This window comes from Salmo salar, chromosome 21 (genome assembly GCF_965601325.2).
Source record: "Salmo salar chromosome 21, fSalSal1, whole genome shotgun sequence".
Taxonomy (NCBI): domain Eukaryota; kingdom Metazoa; phylum Chordata; class Actinopteri; order Salmoniformes; family Salmonidae; genus Salmo; species Salmo salar.
Genome location: NC_138311.1, coordinates 31,482,084 through 31,502,192, shown reverse-complemented (window position 1 = coordinate 31,502,192; position 20,109 = coordinate 31,482,084). Strand labels below are relative to the sequence as shown.

Genomic DNA, 20,109 nt, shown 5'->3' with positions numbered 1-20,109 from the left:
CTCTGCTCTTGTGGATCCCGAGCTGGGACGTACTGGACACTGCTAGAGCCCTACTTGACCACAATAGAGACATAGCCCCAGCTGTCTCCGTCTGCGTCACTCCACTGCGGGTTGGTGTGTGACCTCTACCTCCATGGGTTCAGGCTCTGATCTAAAGTGTTCACTAAGGGAGGGAAAGAAGTGATGAGATGCCGACGCTCCCGAAGTAGGTCATCCAGATGGATGGCCATCGCCATGAGTGCGTCCAAGGAGAGGTTGTCGTCTCGACAGGCCAGTTCTGTCTGGACCCCCTTCCGCAGTCCTCTTCTGAATAACGTATGAACCGCCGGCTCATTCCATCTGCTGGATGCTGCTACTGTCTGGAAGGTGAATGCGTACTAGTTGTCCCTAGTTGTGCCAGCTGGTCGTGGTGTTGACGAAGAAGGTTCCCTGCTTGTCGACCGTCTGGGAGATGTCCTGATTTCCTGCTGCTTCCATTTTATGAGACAGTTTTCTGTAACGTACATGCTGGGAGTCGAGAATCAGGTGCAGGTGGTAAGTTTAATATAACAAAGAACATGGAACGATACAACATAGGAGTAGCGTCTTGACATGACACACAGAAACAATACTGCCTGGGGAAAGCACCTAAGGGAGTGCCAAAAAAAGGGGGAGGTAATAAGTGAGGTAATGGAGTTCAGGTGTGCCTCATGATGAAGCACAGGTGCGTATAATGATGGTTGCCAGGAACAGTGGTTAGTAAACCGACGACGTCGAACGCCGGAGGGGAGGAGCGGGAGTAGACATGACACCACGTATTTTCCAACCCTGAAAACAACCAGTCATGATGTTTTCATCAGATTATCAAACAAACCACTTTAAAAAGTAGGTTACCTGTGCATGTTCATCCCACTCCAAAATAATCCAAACAGTGCAATGCATGTACACTCGCACCATCTGATGAATGGAAATATACATCTGTTTACAAAATACCAAACAATGTGCCTAATGACATTCAGTGATTGCCATTGATTAGACCTACATTAATGCTACATTAATTGATGCGTCTTGCTGACAAATTGACCATTTTTGTAGACTGAAAGTAGGGACACCGTAAAATGTGGCTGAAACTGTCTCGGGAAAACAGGATGGTCACCCTAACACACATGGTCAATTTACTAGACTACAATGTGTAGGCCTATTACCTTGAACTTCTAATAAGCCTACCGGTAACCAGTGATGTAGTGGTACAAAAATTGGTTGGTAAACTCTGATTGCCGGTCGCGGTGGAAAAAGTTATGCTCCCTACACTTTTAATGATTTTTTTTCTGAAAAAGGTAGGTAAACTGCATTGGCTTGCGTTTATCCTTTACTATGCCTACACCACTGTTGGTAGCCTACCCTCTCAGGCAAGGCAATTTTGCACACATGAACACACACAGAACAGATAGCCTACATTCAATATAATACATGAGATGAATCAAAACATGTTTACACCCTAGTTTTAGAGTTGTCCATAATTCACGAGTTGAGTGCTTGGAGTCTTCCCAGATCGTGTGACATAAAACACCACCTTTCTTTCCTTACATTAATTACATTCATGACAGTGTTATTTGTCATTATTAAGCATTTGACAATTGAATTAGAACTTAAACCCTGTATGTCACGTATACACAGGGAGTCAGGAAGCAGGTGCAGAAGGAGAGTTTAATAACAAAGGTGCAAGGTAAATGAACAAAACAGAAGATGCGTACTGAACATGAAAACAAACTAATACTGCCTGATGAGTGAGGCTACTGAGGGCTAAATAAAGGGAAAGTAATCAAGGTGATGATGAAGTCCATGTGTGCGTAATGATGGGGAGCAGGTGTGTGTAATAATGGTTGCCAGGGCCGGTGTTTAGTCAACCGGCGACGTCGAGCGCTGGAGAGAGGGAGCGGGAGTAGGCGTGATACTGTATGATTCCTGAATCTTGGCGATCTCGGAAAGTGCATTGGAATAAAGGCTATTTTTTTTTATCAAGGGTGCATGGCAAACAACTGGCAAAAATGATCAGGTACAAAGGAACATCTATGCGTTTAAAGGAACTCAGCTGAGGCCGAAATCCAGCACTACTGAGTGGACAGCGCTTTGGACAGGGAGATGGTTTGTGCAGCCACATAGAATAAATGGTTTAAACCATGGCAGAAAGGTGGGGGTGTTCGTTTCATTTGGAAGCTTTAATTTTCATATTTAGCACTGCATTTAAACAAATAGAAGATTGGTTAAATTAGCATTATTTAGAGACACCCCCCAAGTTGGACTTTTGTTGCATTTAGGGGAGCTAATGTCTCAGTCAGGGGAGCTGAGCCCCCCCCTGGATCCCCCATAACTCGTACCCTGTGCATTAATGCAGTGTAAAAATATATATATTCTTGACTTATCCCAGAAAAATTGGTATCTGTACTTGATTAAATATCAGTCCCCTGTCAGTGGTCTGGTGTGTAACAGCTGGATAGCGAAAGATGGCGCTGACAGGTTAACACACTCAGTAGGGATATTCTCTCTCTCTCTCTCTCTCTCTCTCTTGTTATTTCTCTTTCTCTCGCTCTCTCTGGGGTTTCCTTTTCCTCTCCCTCTGTGTTAAGCAGATCTACCTGGTCAGAACTCCCCTGGGTCTCATACAGTACAGTCCAGTCAATGTCCCCCACCCCTCCCCTCCACCTCACCACCCCACGTCTCACTGACAGGTGAGGACATAGTTCCTGCAGAGAGAAAGAGTGTGCACGAGGCATCAGGTTTAACAAGCTGTCACTAGGCCTTAGAAGATGGAGAAATGATGATGATGGTGTGTGTGTGTGTGTGTGGGGGAGGGGGGGGGGACGCTCCAGAACACAGGAGAGTTGAGGGAGACCTGTTTCCAGTTAAAATCAGAAGCTCCCACAACAAAGGAATCGGCCGGGGGAGTCGTAACGAGAGGAATATCATTTTTCTTGGCCTCTGTGATCTGCCACTCTAGTGTTTCACTTTCAAAGCTCTGCTCGCTGGCAAACGTCCTCAGCGCTGCATCTCTGGTGGAAGGAAGGAAAGCTCCTATCAACTCCTCCCTGTTTTTCCAAAGAAGAGAAGAGCGGAGACATGAAGAAAAAGTGTAATTTACTCCTCATATTCAACCTGGCTCTGTGATAAAGACAGGATAAAGAATAAAGGAAGCACCATGGTTGTTTAAGGCCCATATTTCCCCTCAGTGGTCTTGGCTCAGCCAGAGAGGATACTGGGGTAATCCTCAGATGAAGTGTTTAAGGCCACTGGGCTCTTTGTCTGGTTAAGACGTCTTAGAAGATTCCCCTCCTCAGACTCAGAACGCACAGAGATCAGATAAACAGACAGACGTTGGGTGGTTGGTTGGAGCCCTCCGGGGTTGCAGCCAAAGCTGCAGTAAGTCAGGTGTGACCTCAGCTTCCGTCTGTCAGAGCCCACATCAAGGTTATGTCATTATCATAGAAATAGAGCCGCTAGATGAGTCACTAACTTTCACTGTTGCTCTTCGACAGATTCCTACTTACTATGCAATTAGTTCTCGATAATCAGCACCAATCTAGCTAGTCCATTTTTATACTGTGGGTAAGTGTTGAATGTCTTCATGCTCAATCAAATAACTGGACTTCAGTCTCTGTAGGAGGGAGTGGGGAGCTCATGTGTTGTCCAGATTGGAGGTTTTCCATTGGATTGGTATTTATGAGGAGAAGGAAAGCGTCTTTGATAGAGAGCCTCTTTACTGCTCCTCTAGAGCAGAGATACTCATGTCCTGAACCTCCTGGCTCTTCCCCTCTTCACCTTTATCTTTATTTTTATTAAACACTTGGTTACCCAGCTAACAATTGTAGGGAGAGGGAACGTTTTTGTTGTTACCTGTAGTGCTGAGCAATTAACCAAAATGTTGGTTTCTTTTCCGTTTTTAAATAACTAATTGACCAAAGTCGGTTCAATTATTTTAATTCCAAATATTAGCTAGAAAGCTAGATAAGCAGTCATCATCATGAATCACTTCTACAGTCTACTGGCAAATCCTATGAAGAGAAATTACAGATAAAACGTATCGGGGCTCATCGGTCATTGGACATAAACATTACACAACAAGTTGGAAATCGCAAATTCAACAATATGTGGTTTGGAAGGGATCATCGGCTAACTGCAAGTGTTGCAAAGAAATCACTAGCCTGCTATTCAGCGGAGTGGGTGTGTGTGGTCCAAGTCTGGGTTTAAGGGTCTCTTTCCAAGCTTAAAATTCTAAACATTCAACACCATGGGCCTGAAAAGGTTGAATACATTGGTCATGCTGTCAATCCAGCATGATTTCTGCTGCATTCAAAACAACTGGAAACTCAGAACTGGGAAATCTCAGACTTCAGTGAGTTCAAGACAACTGGGGATTCTGAAAAAAATTATTTTAGACTGGGAAAGTACGTTTTGAACGGTCATCCAACTCAGAATTCCAAGTCGGTAACTCTGGCCTCTTTCTAGAGCTCCGACCCGAAGATCACTGACATCATGATTCGACCTTGTTTTTTTCCGAGTTCCCAGTTGTCATGAAAGCACCATAAATCCAGAGAATTACATTTTATGATGACAAAGTTTGATGACAAAATGTGACCACAAGAAGAACCGCCATGCCACCTTCTGTTCAAGTGAGCACAGCACAACAAGGTGAGTCCAAAAATGTATTGTATGCTGCTGCATAAATGATCTAATATGCCAAGGAGATATGTATACTGTAGCTAAGAAAGTAATACTAAGCTTATGTTGTGTAGTAAGCTGTTAGTAGCCCATGTGCCTCACCCTAATAACCCCTGTGCGGCCTCGGGACGGACATCCAGCGAAAAATCCTATCTCCATTAGCATAACAAAATGTAATACTTTTTTTTTTTCAATTTTTTTTCAAATTATATCGTTTTATAGATACACCTCTCCTGAATCAAACCACGTTGTCCGATTTCAAAAAGGCTTTACAGCAAAAGCAAAACATTAGATTATGTTAGAGGAGTATATCGTAAAAGTAGCCACATAGCCATTTTCCGACCAACCACATGCATCACAAATAACCAAAAAACAGCTAAATGCAGCACTAACCTTTGACAATCTTCATCAGATGACACACCTAGGACATCATGTTACACAATACATGCATTCTTTTGTTCGATAAAGTTCATATTTATATATAAAAACAGCATTTTACATCGGTGCGTAACGTTGACTAACTATTTTCCCTCAAATGCATCCGATGAAACAGCGCTACAATTTACTAAATTACTATTCGAAAACATTTTTTAAATGTAATATAGGCATTCTAAGATTTATAGATGAATATCTCTTGAAAGCACCTGTAATGCCAGATTTAAAAATAACTTTACTGGGTAATCACACTTTGCGATAAAAGGGGATGCGATACTCAGAACAATAGGCTAGCAATAGCAATAGGCTAGCCATCTTGGAACAATCGCATATCAAATCTAGTCTTGTATACTATTGTCAATAATCCCTTACCTTTGATTATCTTCATCCTTAGGCACTTCCAGGAATCCCAGGTCCACAACAAATGTATTTTCGTTCTAAAAAGTTCATCCTTTATGTTCCATTAGCTTGATGTTGTTAGCGCGTTCTGAAGGCTGCACCAAAAGTTCCGACGTGCGCGGGGCTACTCTTTCAACAAAATGGTTTTTTTTCTTATTTAGGTTCGTTCAAACATGTCAAACGTTGTATAACATAAATCTTTAGGGCCTTTTTCAACCAGAGCTCCAATAAGATTCGAGGGAGACGATTGCATTGTGTTTCAAAACGTTTCGAAAGGGGAGGGTAACCAGGGGCGCCGGCGTCATAATGGTGATGGCCCTCTCCGTGTGACCACGTTCCACAGCGTGTCATTCTGTCAGTTTTCACAGTAGGAGACTCAAATCACTTTGTAAAGACTGGGGACATCTAGTGGAAGCAATAGGAAGTGCTCAATGAACCATAGCTCACGGTGTGATTAATAGGCAACGTGATGAAGTTGAGTTCGCAATTCAGAATTCCACTTCCTGTTTCGATCTGTCTCGGGGTTTTGACTGCCACATGAGTTCTGTTATACTCACAGACACCATTCAAACAGTTTTAGAAACTTTAGGGTGTTTTCTATCCACAAGTATTAATTATATGCATATCCTAGCTTCTGAGTTTGAGTAGTAGGCCATTTAAAATGGGCACGAATTCTTTTCAAAATGCGCTGTGGCGCCCCCTATCCTAGGCGACCGTCAAGAGGATAATTTGGTCCCTTTCCCCCTCATAACTTAGCCTACTGTTCTGACTTGATGGTGCACATGTAGCCTATAGCCTGTTTTAGATAAATGCAATAATTTAATATTGTAAGAGCTTTCATTGTCTGCTTAAATGCCCCCCTTAATTTATCCTACGGCTCTGACTTGGTGTACAGGGAGAATACCTTCAGAACGGCCCATGTTCTGAATTCTGTGCTGAACAAATAGTTATATTGACTACGTCCATCCTAGCTCACTCATTAATGTCTTAATAGAAATTACGGATTGCCTCTTATCCGCTCATCGCCCCCTTATGCCATAGTTTGTACATCTCAGTTGTCAGTAGAAACCACATTTGTTTAACCTCTATGGGATTGGTGTCCCTCCACCGGGATGGTTGAGCTAATGTGTGCTAATGTGATTAGCATGACGTTGTAAGTAACAAGAATATTTCCCAGGACATAGACATGTCTTATATGGGAAGAAAGCTTAAATTCTTGTTAATCTAACTTCACTGTCCAATTTACAGTAGTTATTACAGTGAAGAAATACCATGCTACTGTTTGAGGAGAGTGCACAACAACAAAAAACCCTCATCCTGAGGGTCCCAGAGATAAAATGTAGCATAGTTTTGTTTGATAAAATCAATTTTTATTTTCAAATTTAGGAACTGGGTTCTAAAGTTTGAACCCCTGCTGTGTCTGACTCCTCACCTACCCCGCCCAGCCATCTAGATGTGTGAAAGTTAGTGTATATGCTAATGATCCATCATGTGTGACATTCCTGGGAGTGTGTAAACTTAAATTTAGTATTGCCATATAATTTTTGTATGTTCTCTATAGCTATGTACTTGAAAATGTATCAATTGACCAATTCGGCACATCTGGGCAGACTTTATACAAAATATTGTCCAGTATTGCAATGCTTCACTGGAACAATCTGAAACGTTGCACACACACTGCTGCCATCTAGTGGCCAAAATCTAAATAGCGCCTCAACTGCAATATTACATTATGGCCTTTCTCTTGCATTTCAAAGATGATGTAAAAGAAAATAAAGGCATGTTTTTGGATTGTATTATCTTTTACCAGATCTATATATATTCTCCTACATTATTTTCACATTTCCACAAACTTCAAGCTGTTTACATTCAAATGGTATCAAGAATATGCATATCCTTGCTTCAGGTCCTGAGCTAAAGGCAGTTAGACTTGGGGATGTCATTTTAGGCGAAAACTGAAAAAAAGGGTCCAATCCTTAAGAGGGAAAGTCAGCCATATCAGTTAGTTAAAAAAAAGGCAGTAACTTTTTCGCTGCCAGACAAGGCTTCACTGATAGTCAGGTGTGGCAGTGGTAAGGATTCACTCCATGGTGAATCCAAAAAATGATATACACAAGAACCTAAATATTTTATTAAAGTAAAGTAATGTGAATAAATGATGGTTAGAGCCTAATACGTGATAGTAATGGGCAGTGACTACCATCATTGTTTTATTCTGTGTTTTTACAGCATTGAACCCCCATAATGCATTTATTGTTTAAAAAAAATCTAAACAGAAATTGAAAACCCTGATTATTTTTCAAAAACCAATCCGAAACCGACCTCAGAAAGCAGTACTCGCTCAGCACTAGTTACCCGTAATGTTCCCGTTATGTTTAAGCGTCCAGTTTTCTGTTAGTTAGGTGAACCTATTTAGCATGTTTTGGCGTTAGAGTTCCTTTAATGTCAAACAGAACTTACCCAGAATGTGGTTACCATGTTCTCAGATAGTACAATATTAATGTTCAAGACATGTTTCATGGGACGTTGCAAAAACATTAATAAGTCTAGTTTTCTGAGGGTTAGGAAAATATTTCATCAACGGCACACCAAACATACACAGAACATGGTTGCCATGTTCTTACAATATAAGATATGAATGTTCTTGGAACATTGCATGAACATTCTGTCCTGGTCCCCTAGAGGTTTTTGTCTAGTTCCTGGCTTGTTCTGGGGATGTCCATAAAGATGTTTTTATGTCGCCTGATGGTCCCAAAGTAATGTTCTCCTCCAACCAAAAAAGTACACATCACCCCTTGTTACTTTTGCCGAGCCCATCAAGGCCCTGATTGGTGAACCACGGATCCATTCACAGCTCTTTGCCTGTTGGCAAGGTTAGGGACATCCACACAGTGCTTTTAACATACAACCATGTTCTGTGTATGTTTGGTGTGACGTTGAGGCAGTATGCAAGCAAATACTTAATTGTTTGAAACCTGAATGTTTTACATCAAATTATGAGGCATGTTTTACCTTGCTTCAAAGTAAAATCCAACCATAGAAACATGGAGGGATTTATTTTATAAAGACTTCCATATGCCATTGAAACCAGTAGCCTATTTCTCTAATGTTCTATTGGATTACAAATCAACATTCTTTCATTGTACAGTAGCCAAAGGCACAATCCTAGTCATATTAGCAACCCATGCTAGTTGTTGCATCTTTAGATCTTCCCTCTTTCTAAATTTCAAACTGATATTTTAATCTCTGTCATATGAAACCTCTCGCAGGTGGGGTGTGATTTTGACAACAGTGTTTTCCGTTAATTACATTATGGAATGAACATTCGTGCGCAGCCTTTTAAGCTAAATGTTCTGATGTGTTGCATCAGACTTATTGCTTTAAAAAAAATAATTTTTATGTAGCCTACCTACTGGTTCTATGAATTTGGGATCTATCATCCCACAACTGTCCTTTCTCGCACAGAATGACAAGCTGACCAGTAGAATGGGTAAACTTTTCTACTATGGGGGATATTAGTATGGGGGATATTAGATTGACATAGGCTAGTGATTTTGCTGTTCGTTACTGGTCTTGTTGGCTGAGGAAAGTAAATGTGGACAGTTATTCTAACATCTTCAAAGTGTGCATTAGAATTCGATAAGAAGGACACATGCCATTGCAACCTCGAGTTCTACGTTTTGTTAAGATTAATAACAATAATGTAAATGTGATTTCTGTCATTCTGAGCATCATGGGTGGACACCCTAATCAGGGTACGCACCCAATGCATATGGGAAATGCTGCCGGTCAAATGTCCGGTGCCATATTTTCCTATCGGAAACCCTGACATGAATGTTCTTTCAATGTTCCTATGAAACATATCTAGAACATGAATATCTTATATTTGGAGAACATGGTAACCATGTTCTTTGTATGTTTGGTGTGACGTTGTTGGAATATTCCCCTAACCCTCAGAAAACTGGACACTGGAATGTTTTTGCAACGTTCAAATGAAACATGTCTAGAACATTACTATTGAATATTCGGAGAACATGGTAACCACGTTCTGGGTAAGTTCAGTTTGAATGGTCTCTTGGAAACAGACCTTGCACATCATTGGAACATTCCTAAGAAAACGTTAGGTAATGACCTAATGAGACTTACGGGAACATTCTCTAAAGAGTGAGAGGTGGTGTGGACTGGACCAGAGAGGGTATGCGAGGGTATCTACCAGACTTCAGACTTGTTTCATGTTTTGATCCTCTCTCTCTCTCTCTGATCCTCTCCTTATCTTGGGCTCCATCTCAGTCTGAAACCTTGACGGTAAACCTCACAAAAGTGTCCGATACGCCAGTAAAATCTGGCAGCTTCACATTTGAGTTTTTTTCAGTATTCTCAGATATAAATGTGAACACCTCATGCTGTGCTGAATTGGTAACTCTGGTAGCACACATCTGTAGAGCACATTGAGTATCGGGGTGCTCTGCTGCATGTGGACATCGATCTGCCTCAGGAGTCTGTCAGGCATGTGTGTGTCAGTGTGTGAACTGTATTTGGGAATGTGCTGTGTGTGTGTGTGTGTGTGTGTGTGTGTGTGTGTGTGTGTGTGTGTGTGTGTGTGTGTGTGTGTGTGTGTGTGTGTGTGTGTGTGTGTGTGTGTGTGTGTGTGTGTGTGTGTGTGTGTTTTTGTTGAACTATCTTTGTGGGTACCAAAAGTCCTCACAAGGATAGTAAAACAAGGAAAATTAAGACAAGTGGTGACATTTTTCCAGTCCCCACAAGCAAAAATTATATTTTAGGTTAAGGGTTTAGGTTTTGGGTTACAATTAGAATTAGGGTTAGAATTAAGGTTAGGGTTAGGCCTAGTTTTAGGGTTAGGGGTTCAGGTTAGGTTTAGGGTTAGGGTTATGGTTTGGTTAAGGTCAGGGTTAGGGTTAGATTTAGGGGTTAGGGAAAATAGGATTTTGGATGGGAATCAATTCTATGGTCCCCACAAGGATAGCAATACAAAACTGTGTGTGTGTGTGTTTTGTTCAACTGTTGAGATGCAGCTGCATTCCTACTCCCAGGCATCTCTTTCTTTTGTAAAAAAAAAGGTCAAATTAACAAGTCAACACGTAACCTAAGACAGGAGAACAATCCCAAATCATTTAGACAGAGAGTGAAGAAGAACCACCGTGAAAACACCTCTCTCTCCCCAGTGTCCCCCTCTATCCTCCCTTACTGTAACACGTCGCCCCTCCCTTCCCTCCCCTACTGTCCCCCCTCTCCCAAGGGGGTGACCCAGCAGTAGTGAGGAGAAATTGGGGAGATTGGAGCTGGCACCTCACACACTGCGAGAGCTCCATGGGGAAGAGGCCCTGCCCCGGGCGGTCTGTGCCCAGTGAGGGTGAGGGATCGTGGGGGAAAGGGGACCTGGCAGCTCCACTTCCTCTTGGCTCTGTGGAGGAGGCCTAATTAGTGCAGAGCCTACTCTCAGCTTTCCCCGGATCTGGCCTGGCTGGCTTGCTGGCTGGGAAGACGCTGCAGCACTAAGAGACTGAGGAGGAGAGAGAAATTAAGACCAGATGAGAACGAAGGAGGAGAGGGAGACAACAAATATCATCAGCGCTGATAATCTGCATCTATTCCCAACACACACTCCCTAACTGGTCTCTGTCAGCATTTTATGCTGAACATAAATGTAAATGCAACATGCAACAATTTCAACAATTTTACTCAGATAAAGAAAATCTGTCAAATGTTAGAGAAATGGACATCAAATTCTCTGGCAACAGCTCTGGTGGATATTCCTGCAGTCAGCATGCCAATTGCACACTCCCTCAAAACTTGAGACAATTTTGAAGATGCTCCAGAGCAACATACAGGAGCAATTAGGGTTAAGTGCCTTGCTCAAGGGCACATAAACATAGCCTTGTCGGCTCGGGGATTCGAACCAGCAACCTTTCCATTACTGGCCCAACGCTCTAACAGCTAGGCTAACTGTGGCATTGTGTGGTGGCTTTTTATTGTGCCCAGCACAAGGTGCACCTGTGTAATGATCATTCTGTTTAATCAGCTTCTTGATATGCCACACCTGTCAGGTGAATGGATTATCTTGGCAAAGGAGAAATACTCACTAACAGGGATGTAAAACAATTTATGCACAAAATATGAGAGAAATAAGCTTTTGTGCATATGGCACATTTCTGGGATCTTTTATTTCAGCTCATGAGACCAATATTTTACATGTTGCATTTATATTTTTGTTTAGTAGAGATTGATAATTGAAACATCAGCCCACACAAATCCAGCCTGCTTTTTGGAGAATTCCAGGCCCGCATTTAGGGCTTAGCTTAGATGTTACACTGATGGTGGTGACATGCTGATCCACTGAGCTGTGTTGTGGACAGGTTCCAAAGACACTGTGCTGACTCTCTCTCTCCATTTATGCCTCTGTTCCTCTGGTGTTGATTGGAGAGGTAGAGCAGAAGCTGTGGAGGGGTGGAAGGGTAGATAGGATGGGGGTGTAGATGCCTCGGTCAAGTTTTTGGTCTCACTTTCTTATCTCCTGTCTGCGATCTGGGCCTGTCATCTCGAGTGTGTGTGTGATAGCTGGCAGTTTTCCCCTCGCTCCCCATCACTGCCCTGATTGGTCTTTCCTGGCGCTGACACACACATGGGGGCTTTGAGGTTGGCAGTCCGCTACAATCAGCAACAAACACAGAGCTGACCTACTCTCCCAAGACTAACGCAGGACTGCAAAGAACATTTGGCCTACTGATCTGTGCGGGGAGAGGATTGAACATAAAACCAGAGGAGTCTGAAGAGTCAGAAAGAGCAGCAGAGGCCCCAGAGGAGGCTACACAGAAGAGGTACAGTACAGCACAGCAGGCCTCTGGACATGGCTCGGATGGAAAAAGCATGCAGTGAGCAACTAACAGTAGATAAAGATTCCTCCTGTTCTGTTGATGGAGAGGCCAGAGCCAGTCTTCCCCAACTACAGCTCCCACTGGGGGAAGCTCTTGCTATGGCTGACTGAGAGGTTATTGGGTGTAACACGAGTTTGCTTGCCTGAGTGTTTTTGAACAGTAACAATGACACTGATCGGTTGGTACGAGAGGAACACAGAAAAACAAAAAAAAGTCAACCTGAAGATAGACTGGTAGAGTTATTGACCACATATGATAAGAGGAAGAGAGAATGCTAAAGAATGAGAAGAGAGAGAGAATGGCGTTCTTCTGAGAGCAGGAGTGAGGTAGAGAAGGGAGGAAGAAAAATAAGGAATGTAGAATGCTTGAGAGCTTCCCTCAGAAAAAGTTGGACTGACTCAGAACATGCTTGTATGAGGGCATACATATATGCTGTAAGTATTCTTTCTTTCTCTCTCTCCATCTCTTTTTCTCCCTCACATCAGATTTTTAAAGCTATGATAAATACTTTGGCCAGGGCCCTCCCCCTCGCTGTGCACAAAGCAGAGAACTCTCCCTCTCTTTCTCTAGGTCTGGTTTACATTTCTGGAAAATGAAGAGGTTGTGAAAAGGACAAACTCATGACTTGTAAATCCATTATTGTTCGGGATATAACTGAGATCCATCTTTAATAGCTCTGTTTGTTTAGGATATACTCTCAATCCCCCACTACATAATCTCATTCGCCGACCAGGGTTTAGCTGCACAAATAAATACCGTAATGGATCCCTTCATATAGAGAGAGGAAGGCAGCGACGGCACCATGGTCCAATCTATTCCAGATGGCACCAATAGATCGCATTATTTACATGTACTGTATTTGGTTTCCACGGCAACCCGGCTCCATTTAGATGGCTGCTGACCCGATTCCTCTTCTTCAAGGGCCCTTGATTAGCGGGATCGAATATGGTTTTCATGGAGGGATGGGACTGCTGATGCGCAGATGTAGTGTCACACGGACGTACCTTCTCTTGAATACAGTACACCCCTCCTTCCCTCACACATACACATACACACACACACACACACACACACACACACACACACACACACACACACACACACACACACACACTTTCCCTCCCTATGATATTCAATCCCCCTGGGTTGAGAACACATTAAAGCCTGATCATTCTGTATCGTTTCCATTAGCGTAGCATGCCTTCGCTTCGCTCACCCGTAAACTGTGGTCAACGTTGGAACTCATTACCCTATCGCTCTCTCAGAGCTGCCATGGATGGTAAACTCTCTTCATGACACTTAATTGTTTCTCTCTGTCTCTTCTGCTCAGGGAAGAGCCCGGTGGATCAGGCCCTGCTCTCTGACGCACTTCTCAGTCTGGCCACTAGGCGGAGGCCTTCACACAGGAAAGATACCGTCTGCTTGTCCAGTACATGGGCCTACATGTCTTGGGAACGCCACATATTGTGTAAAGGTTTTACTCGTGATGTGTTTACTCTGTTCAGTAATCACATTTAATATTTTAGTGAAAATAATGATTTTGTAAAATTTGAATACCACTTGAATATATGGTGCATTACAGTATATACAGTACATCTTCTGCACTATTTGGGAATTGATCAAATCTGTTATTTTTCCACTATCTGAAGTGGATGATTGTTTGACATTGCTTTAGTTGCAGTAGTGCTCTGCCAAGGCTTGCTGTCTGCCTCTGGCATGGAGTCAAGGCTTCAGCCTGCTGGCACATGCATCCCTCCTAGAGAGGAAACCTGCAGAGGAAATGTGACATTACTGAGGAGAAGACAAGCAGAGAGGACTTAGGTTGTAGAAGTCTGTTAGGCCTACAATATGTCTCTGCTTTTATGACCTGACTATCTCTGTCTGACTCATGGTGCCAGAGAATATATCTGAAAAAGATGTGTGTGTTTGTGTATATTGAAATATTAAATGGGTAATATCTTTACCTTGACCTCTGATAGGCTGATAGAACCTTTAAAGTTTAGGGGTGGAGGTGGTTGGATTTGGGATTGATGCTGTATTCACGTGCCATTTGGAACTAGGAAACTCAGAAATGTCTGACTTGCTAACTGGTTGTAGTTATACAAGTACAGCATTCAACCAGTTAGCAAGTCGAAAATGTCTGTGTTTCCTAGTTCCGACTAGCACGTGAACACAGCATTAGTGTAGGACTACAACATTCGGACAACCCCAGCCAGTAGTGTCAGGAGAGACCAGCTGACCAATCAGAACCAGTAGAGGTCCCAACCTCTCTCTCCTCTTTAAACTAATTAAACTATAACATTATTAAATGTCATACCTCCATGAACCAAATAAATCACCACTCTAAAGACAAATACATTATTCAGCCGTAAGACATGAAGTGACTCGATTAAATGGGAAAATCAGGAAATGTAATTGTTGTTAATGTTTTTGCTCAGGCTGCTGTGGGCAGTAAGCAAAGGCAGTCTGTACTGATCCTCGGGCCAGAGGGTTGTGGGTGTGAATCCCTTGTGAGGTGAGAAGCTGTTTAACCTGAGGTAGGACCCAGCTGAACAAACGGCTGGAGGAATGTGGGAGATGTCTGAAATACTAAGTGAATAGAGTCATTGGGTAACATACATAACCCACATTAGAGGATGTGGGTTACAAAGGCAGGCAGGCTGTTAGGAAGCACCACTGCTGAGACCAGGCAGATGTATAGGATCCATTTCTCTGTTTCCCTTTCTGTGAGAACACGATCCCCCTACCCGTCAGTCGTTTTGAAATGTAAAAGGGCTGGTTTCTTCCGCTAGCTGACCACTAGCGGTTCTGCGGGGGGGGGGGGGGGGGGGGGGGGCGGTGCCCCTGTGACAACAATTTAGGACCCCCTTGTGGCCCCCCTAAATGTGGAGTATGAAATAATTTTTACATAACTAATTATTGCTGTCGTTCTTTTTTTTTACATCTCTTATTAGTCAGTGGCAATAAGTGAATGAAATGTATTCATAATTTATATAATAATTATATAATTTGGATTCGTCTATCAATCCTAACTGGCCACGGTCCTTCTCTTTAAAACCAGGAAAGTGTCAGCTACAGTGGCGGTTCTAAACCATTTCAGCTGGGGGGGCCAAGCTGGGGCCAGTTGTACTGTTAGAGGGGCCAGTTACATTAGACGTTATTGTTGTCATATCATTTTCTTCACTGCATTGCAGGCATTAGCAGGCAAACGACCATGTTCATAATTATCATCGTTGCCACTGTCTAATAACGTATGTAAAAAAAGAACGACAGCAAAAATTTGTTATGTAAAAATTATTTCATACTCCACATTTAGGGGGGCCACAAGGGGGTCCTAAATTGTTGTTACAGGGGCACTGGCCCTGGGGGGGGGGGGGGGGGGGGGGGCCCTGTAACAACAATTTAGGACCCCCTTGTGGCCCCCCTAAATGCTAAATATGGAGTATGAAATAATTTTAGGACCCCGTTGTGGCCCCCCTAAATGCTAAATATGGAGTATGAAATAATTTTAGGACCCCCTTGTGGCCCCCCTAAATGTGGTCTTTTTTTATTAGACTATTTCAGTTTGGTATCTATATTTTGCACAAGTAATTTCTGAAAATGAAGAATATCTTTGCAAAAATATTAGTGCAAATACAAATTTGCTCAAATGTTGTGTCCATTTTACTAATTTGAGATGTTTTATTTTCAAAAGAAATGTAATCAATAAATATATAGAGCAAAATTGAACAGTAAACTAACAAAGTTAATGCTTCAGACTGAATTTTAATTGAAAGAACAACAACCTGTGAACTTGTGACTTTTAGACAGAAACATAAACAACAACGTTTGAGTTGATGATCGTGTTAACTAATGATCGTGTTATCTGCAATGTTTACAGTTGTTTTAAAAACCTGTTAATCTGGGAGCAGTCATATTTAGGATATGAGTAGAAACTCCAGCTGGGGCAGGTATGCCTGGGCTCCTCTACGCTTCATTATTAGAGAGAGAACTGTAAACAAAGCAGCCTGTAAAAGCAGCCAGCAGATCCTGTGTCTCAGAGCCATCTGTTGTGTGCTGTAATTTCGCAGCTAATTACATGCCAGTGCTGGAGGACTGTAGGTCTCTTTCTGTTGGTGGCAGTGTTTGTCGGGCCTAAGCCTACTAATTTTCTAGGAGAGTTTTATTTGTGATTGGGCACATCAGAAACCTTGAGAGAGAGAAGCAGAGGCAATTGCAGAGAGCGACAAATAAGTATCCAGACAGTGACCTGAAATTTGACAGAGATTATTGACCTCATATCCAGTGTTAATCATGTGTTCGGGCCTTAATGCGACTTACTGTATTTGCTGTCTCCTATACTAGCCCAGCAGGATGTCAGACCTTAACAAACATTACCACAAAGGCAGATAAGAGACTGCTTGTTTGGTTCTCGGCAAAGTCAAAATACTTAACACACTTTACTCCCACAAGAATCTGATCATTACAATGTCACTTGACATTAAATCACCTGTGCTCCATGCAGCAGTCTCCTAGGACTAGACCCAACAACCATCTGGCCCCAAATCCCTGAGCCCTGACTGCAGCTGGGCATCCATCTGACAGCTGGTCGGTCCTTACTGGTCCCCCTCGCTCCACTCCCCTCCACACACTAACACCAGGTCTGTTTTCAACATGGAGAATGTAAAGAGATTACACCAAAATTAAATGCAAATTGAAATTACAGGGTTTGGTGCAGAGAGAGGGAGGAGGTTCCAGGGCTATGAGGACTTCAGTGTAAAGTGATACCCTTCCTAGACTGAAGAGCAACGTGCTGACAGCGATGGGCCCCACAGCATATATTACACATAGGCGCACAAACACATGTAAACACACGCATGCACACGTGCACAGACAGACACACGGAAATACACACAAATGTTACTAGCTTAAAACAGTCTCCATATTGATTTGTGCTTACTCATGAACGTGAACCATGAACCAGATGATGCCAGACTTTTGCACCAGGTGAGCTTGGAGCAGGTAACGTTCTAGGGACCAGTTAAATTAATGTAGATATCAAAATCTTGTTAATTAGTTGTTAATTAATCATGAATTAACCATCACTAATTCATGTAGATAATTGCAGCTGAAACTTCTCTGTAAACAGACGGAGTGTTTTGAACATCTGTATAGTGAAAAAACGTCTGAACTTTCCTTCACTCCCTCTGACTTTTAAACTAGAGAAAATGAGATGTTATAATGTTGAGGGTGTTTGTTTTTAGCAACCCTTGAACATACACATACACACACACACTCCTGCTAGTACACACTGGATTACTGACACTTTGAGGGAACAGTGTTTGCAGTGTTCTGACGCTTCATCAGTCATCAGGTTGTGAGAGAGGCGGGCGATGCTGTCGTCATTGCCGCCCTCCACCATGTGTTAATACAGGGTAATGATTTAATCATCAGAGACATATAGGCTGAGCCAAAGTAAACCCCATTCTCTAGCTGGGCTCGACCACAGTCCCTCGCTCCATGCAGAGTTCATTCACTGTGTGTGTGTGTTTGTGTGTGTGTGCGTGCCATGCAAGGCTGTTTAGCTACAACTTGTAAAAACTCTCTTTTCTTTTTCCTCCCACATTATTGAACCCACTGTCACCCAAATTGAGTTTGGCTCTGTGGAACCCAGTCTCAGCGTGGATTCAGGGAGACTTCACATCTCCCTGAATTATTTTACTGCATGGACACTAAATTAATAATGTTATTCTGACTAATCCTGGTCCTCAATTGTGGTCAAATCAGGAGACGTCTCATTCTACTAGCATCAGTCGTTTTCTGATAAACCCGAGCATTGATTTATGCAGGAGGCTGGCTTTGATTACACGCTAACTGACATGTAGTCATCCCCAGACCTTTGATATTGTGGAGATGAGCAGCGAACACACACCCTTGTGTGTTGTCTTGATCCAACTTGACACTTCCTCTCTTGTAGAAATAGCTTTCATGGAAATTCACACCTATTAGATAGGCCCATAATCTTAAAATCCCACTAGAGCAAACCTACTGGACACAAATTGGTTGAATCAATTCTATTTTCACAATATTTCAACAACAAAATATACGTAATGATGATAGATCAACGAGGAAAGGTCTTTGGATTCACGAAATGTCACCAATGTAACCCATTTTTCGAAAACAATGCAAAACAGGTTGTATGTTTCATTTTCGGTGTAGACATGCTAACATTACAGTACCTGCTCACTCATTGTGTAATGAATATATACCTATACAAAAGAGATGTTACGGTGCTGTCTAGCAGGTTCTAGTCCTCTGGACTGAGTAGCAGGGAGTGAACCCCCCCCCCCGCCGCTCTGTCAGCACTACAACAGACAACAAGACAAGGTGCTGAAATAGAACCCCCTCAGGGACCCCCTACCCCCCTCCCTCTTTTCTCTCTCTCTCTCTCTCTCGCTCACTCGCACAACACAAGTGAGAGAGAAAAAGAAAGAGCCAGAGAATAAGAGAAAGAGAGATTATGACTATCTCTCTTGCTTCATGGGGGTTGGTTGATGTCCAGGCCCAGGTGACCCCTGGTCGTGTGGTTGGTGTTCTGGTGTCAGTCATATCCGATGCTGCCTGTGACAGAGATAATTCACTTTAAGCCCCTCTCTGTCAGGCCTGGGGGGTTCTAGCCCTGTTTCTCTGCTCTGCCTGTCTCTCTCTGCTGCCTGCCTGCAGGCTACAACAGACAGACAGACATGCTGCTGCTTTAATAAAAGCCAGACCCTCCTCAGGGAAGAAAACATTGCTTTACACAAAATACTTTAGTGCAAAAAATGTTTATTATTCTTCCAGAGACTTTCACTCTAAGAAAATAATAGAAGGAGTTTGGGGAATGTTCCTGCAGGCCTTACGCGGCCGGTCCATAGAGGAACCTTCCATTAAATAAAGCAGTAATTTTCATATTTTTTTTTTCTGACCTTCCCAGCCCCCTCCTTTTCCTCAATCCATCCATCCCTCCACTCATCTGTCCATCCACTTGGGTGGCGGATACCCCGTGGTCTCAGCCGGCCACAGTGTCAGAGGGGAGGGCCTGTCTTTCAGTGTCAGGACACAGCCGTGTCGGGGATCCGTTGATCCACACTGAGGCTAATACACAGCGCTGCAGAGCCCCAGGCCTCCCAGCCCAGGCCCACGGTGGGCCGCTGCCCCCTGCCTGGGTCTATTATCACAGGTGGGCCGTCGGTCGCCACCACCCTGCCCTTTCTTTCCTCATCTCAGGAGGGGTGGTCAACAGGTCTCTGGCCCAATACATATGCCTGGACAAGGGGGTTAGGACCCAATACATAGCCTTTTGGAAGTTGATAGGGCCCCAAAATTGCCTATTGAAAGGTTGGTGATGGTCGTGGAGGAGGGTGAGGAGTCGAGTCGTGGAGGATCAAAAATAAATCCCCCAAATGGTTGTGTGGTGAAAGGACAGACAATTAGTGATCTGTGGAGAGTGATGAAAGGGTGAGGCTGTCACTCATCGAGCTGGCAGCTTCTCACAGCTTTACAGCAGGCTGCTGGACAGGCAGGAGGGGCCTCAGGATTTCTGCTGACTCCAGCCCAAAATGGTCCTTGTTGTTTTTCCCTCCATTTTCCACAGATGGACTGTCTTTCAAAATTAAATTGAAAAGTCTGCAAAAATCCTGTAGATGGCAATGTACAGTACACAGTCAAT

At 43.1% G+C, this 20,109-nt stretch overlaps 1 protein-coding gene across 1 annotated transcript in view; it reads left to right on the top strand.

Annotated features, from left to right (window-relative positions):
- Positions 1-234: 234 nt before the first annotated feature.
- Positions 235-20,109, top strand: part of LOC106582036 (tryptophan--tRNA ligase, mitochondrial) — a 74,179-nt gene continuing 54,304 nt past the window's right edge. Inside the window, exon 1 of the mRNA XM_082967295.1 lies at positions 235-315. Coding sequence (XP_082823421.1) covers positions 235-315 — 81 coding nt within the window. The remainder of the gene's footprint in view (positions 316-20,109) is intronic.